The sequence below is a fragment of the Ursus maritimus genome, unplaced genomic scaffold (assembly GCF_017311325.1).
Source record: "Ursus maritimus isolate PB19 unplaced genomic scaffold, ASM1731132v1 scaffold_8, whole genome shotgun sequence".
Lineage (NCBI taxonomy): Eukaryota > Metazoa > Chordata > Mammalia > Carnivora > Ursidae > Ursus > Ursus maritimus.
The window spans coordinates 81,817,807-81,821,557 of record NW_024426996.1 but is presented as its reverse complement, the minus strand read 5'-3'; the positions used below and the strand labels follow the sequence as shown (position 1 = coordinate 81,821,557).

Here is a 3,751-nt window from a genome sequence, read left to right as displayed (position 1 = left end):
CCGGCAGGCCGCCAGGGCGCATCATCCCCAGGAGCCGGGCTTTGAATGGAGCACCTTTCCCAGCTCTGCCACCTCGGCTCAACGTGAGGCGTCCCTGGGGGGCATCGGTGGGGTGGACGGACACGCTGGGGCCTGCTCCCTGGACACTGGCCCTCAGGGGAGCAGGTGACCCGCGTGCACTTGGGAAGTCGCGGGTGTTGAGGTATCACTGACACTTCAAAGACCAGCCCTTTGGGTCAGTTTCTGGCCCCAGTGTCATTTCGTGTTCGAATGTGGCGGCCACTCACCATCTAGGGTAATTCTAAGGGTGAGACAGAAGGCCTCATCGTGGAGGTCAGTACTGGCAGCTGCCCTGTCAGGGGTCCCTGTGAGGCCGGCAGACCTGAGCGCGCTTCCCACCCCTGCAGCCAGCAGCCCGTCAGGGCCCCCCAGGAGCGGGGGCTGCGGGCAGGGAGCCTGCCCTGGTCGTGGTCGTGGTCGTGGTCGCGGCCGGCACGCGCTCACCTGAGAGGCTGTCCGCGATCTCATTGCCCCCGCCGGCGCCCGCAGGGCTTGGGGCGGGCAGAAGGAAGGTCCTGGGGTTCTGCCGGAGTCGCACCAGGGTCACTCTGGCGATGGGGGGCAGGGACTTCAGCCGTGGGTAGTAGAAGGAGTTCGCGGGGTGGCTGGGAGAGGAGGAGGTTATCTGCGGAGAGAGCAGCGGTGTGGACGACTCCGAGCCGCGTGCGTGCGATTGCGTGGGGTGGGGTCGCGGGGTGGAGCCGGGGGCGGGGGGACCGCGGCCTGGGCCCGGCAGTGTAGAACCCCCCAGGCCGCGCAGGCTGTCGGGGGCCCGCGAGTGGGAAACAGCAGGAAGGGTGTGGCGGGCGGCCTAGGCCCTCCTCCCTGAAGAGCAGCCGCCTGCAGACCCGCGTGTTGCGGGCAGGGACGAGGCCGCTGTGGCCCCTCGCCTCCGACACCGCTCACCTCCGTCACCGTGTCCTGCGGGATGGTCGCGAAGTTGGGGGAGGAGAAGGTAAAGCCGCTGTCGGTGCCGGCGTCGTAGGGGTAAAGGTCCACCGCCACCTGCTCCCTCCAGCGGTCCCCGTCGCACAGGTCCAGACTGTCCACGCCCACAAACCAGTCTGGGCTGGGGACGATGCGGACCACAAAGGACACCTGCGCGGAGGACGGCGCTCAGCGGGGCAGCCGGCGGCCCAGCGCCTCCCCCCACCGCTGCCTCGGCTCACCAGCGAGTGGCGCGAGTGGGCCTCCAGCTCCGCGGACGTCTGCCCGGTGCCGCTGGGCACGGCGGGCGCCGAGAACACCTCGTGCACGCTCTGCAGCTTCTCGCCGGCCGCCTCCATCTCCCGCATCAGGGCCCAGGCCTCGCCCCGCTCGGCAAAGTCCCGGAGCCCGTCGCTGACGTACTGGTTCTTCCGCCACAGGCTGTAGTCGGAGCTGTGCGCGGCCCCTGTGCGCGAGGCGGGCGTGTGAGCCGCCGCCCGGGGGAGCGCACATCCCTCGCGCCCGGGGCAGCGCCCAAGCACAGCCCGACGTGCTCCGCAGACGCCTGAGCGTGCCCACCCTGCACACTGGAAGTATGGTGGAGGGCTTGGGGCCGCAGGGCTGCACTTACCCAGCAGGGACGACCACTGTGCGGGGGGCCGGAACAGGGGGTACTGCTTGGGGAAGGCTGTCTGGCTCCACTTGCCCGTGAAGGTGATGCTGTACTTGGCCAGGGGCCGGGCCGTGCAGACAGACTCTCCCCCCAGCGGCTGGCTGGCCTCGCAGCCAAGTGCGGTCAGGAGGAGGGCCCACAGGGCCCTGCCCCAGGTGGTGGCGTGACTTGGGGCTCCCATGACCTAGGAGCAGAGGGAGAGCTCCACCAGCTGGCACCGCTGGCCCCTGGGGAGGGGAGGGGCAGGGACCTCCCTGAGGGCAGCCCCCCACACGCATCCCTTCTCAGTCCCAATCAGGCTCAGGGGCACTCCCGTCCTGTCCCTGAAAGCAAAGCCGCGTCAGGTTACACTTGGATCCCAAGCCCGGCAGATTCGGAGCTCTGGCTGGGTCTCAGCCATGCGCGGGGCAGCATCCCTGAGTCCCGGGAACCTGGAGGGTACACTTTGGGCTCGCTGTGCCCGGGATGACACCAGCAAACGCAGGCCTCCCTGTTGGGGTGCTGTGGGCTGCCGGGCCCAGGAAAGTGCCAGGAGGCCCAGCGCCTCCGGATGGGGACAGGGGTGCACACTCGTACTCACCCAGCAGGAGCGGCGGGAGGGCTGGTGGCTGGGCTGTGGACAGCGGATGGTCCCCCCCCAGGAGCCCAGAGCTCCAATTTACGCCCAGGACAGCCCCCCTGGCTGGCCACCGCCGTACAGAGAGCCGAAGCTAGGACAGGGAGAGGGAGAGAAGGGGCTCCTCCAGCGCCGTCCGCCCTCGCTCTGACGACGAGCAGATGCTTCTCTGGCGCTGAGGTCACTCTCCTCCCTCGGGCGCCTGCCACTTGCCGCACCCCTTTCTTTGTCTTTCCTCCCGCCTCCCCGCCCCGGCTCCTCTCCCTCCCGCTCCCCCTTCCCAACAAGCCTGTCTTAGTGTCTCCCAGGAGGTGCGGCCACAGTCGCGGCTGGGAGGAGAGCTGGGCTGGGGAACGCCGGCCGCCAGTGCGTTACACCCTCCGAGCAGGGTGGGACCCGAGGGGCCACAGTCCTGGCCTGAAGTTAGTCCAAGTGTTGGAGATGAGCTGAGAAGTGGGGGCTCCCAGTTCAGGCATCCCTGGCCTCGGGGCTCTGAGTTTTGGCACACACAGCGTGTCAGCGTGCACAGAGCCGCCGTCCACAGGGCTGGCCAGGGCATCCTGAGGCCGTCGCTCCAGAGAGGAGCCAGAACCACGCCGGTGGAGTTGTCCCAGCTCCAGCTCCGGAAAAGCTCCCTGGGGCAGGGAGGCGGCCCAGAGCTCCCCATGGGGTAGAGCTCCAGGGACGCCTGGCTGCGGGGGACAGGGCTAACGGACCAGAGCTGGTCGCTGCTCACTGTCGGGAGAATTACTTCCAGCACCCTAATCGTGGGGTCTGGGAACTGAAGACAAGCTCTTACTTATCAGAACTGCCCAGGGAGCTTTTAAGCTTAAACAGAAAGCATTCCGATTTTTGGAACTGTTAACATTCCAGAGGCGGTGGGGGGTGGGGGGGAGGGACAGAATAAATGGAATCAACAGGATAGAAAACAAACAGCTGCTTCACGGGGCAGAGAGCGCCCTGCAACCTCTCGCTGCGGGGCCTCAGGCTGAACACACGTCCTCGCTCGGGGTTTTCAAACCTTTTGGTCTCAGGACCCTCAACACTCTTAGAAACCATTGAGAACCCCAAGAGCTTTCGTGTGTGGGTTATAGCTGTCAATACTTACCATATTCGAAACCATAGCGGAAACATATTAACTCGCTCACAAATGAAAATATGTTCACGTAGATATATAGTGTTCCGTGAAAAACAACTGTGTTTTTCAAAAAGAGTGGCCTGGGTCCATTTGTTCAGATCTGTCTCTGCCCGGCTTTGTGGGCAGGCAGCCGGCCCCCAGACGTGACCCCGTGCGGCTGACGGGAGGCGCCCTGCGGGGCGGCGTCTGTGTGGAGCCCAGCCCGGTGAGGACTGGCCTTGCAGGCTCCGGAAAAGCCCTGCACCTGTGGGAGAGAATGTCGGCAGGAAGGGCAGGTGCCATCTGCGCACCTGTGTCTTGTTCTCCTTGAGAAGCAGTGGCCTTTTCCGGGGAGAGA

The 3,751-nt window shown here is 66.0% G+C and overlaps 1 protein-coding gene across 2 annotated transcripts in view; it reads right to left on the bottom strand.

Annotated features, from left to right (window-relative positions):
* SPON2 (spondin 2) overlaps nt 1–2,448 on the bottom strand; it is a 3,963-nt gene extending 1,515 nt beyond the window's left edge. The window contains exons 1-5 of one of the 2 annotated variants that reach the window (XM_040625347.1): nt 2,241–2,448; nt 1,619–1,844; nt 1,230–1,453; nt 967–1,158; nt 505–685 (exon numbers count right to left, since the gene is read on the bottom strand). In XM_040625347.1, the coding sequence (XP_040481281.1) occupies nt 505–685; nt 967–1,158; nt 1,230–1,453; nt 1,619–1,841 (820 nt within the window). In that variant the 5' untranslated portion in view covers nt 1,842–1,844; nt 2,241–2,448. Of the gene's footprint in view, nt 1–504; nt 686–966; nt 1,159–1,229; nt 1,454–1,618; nt 2,193–2,240 lie in introns of those variants that run through there. The other variant, XM_040625348.1, reaches the window with a different exon arrangement.
* Nucleotides 2,449–3,751: the final 1,303 nt, after the last annotated feature.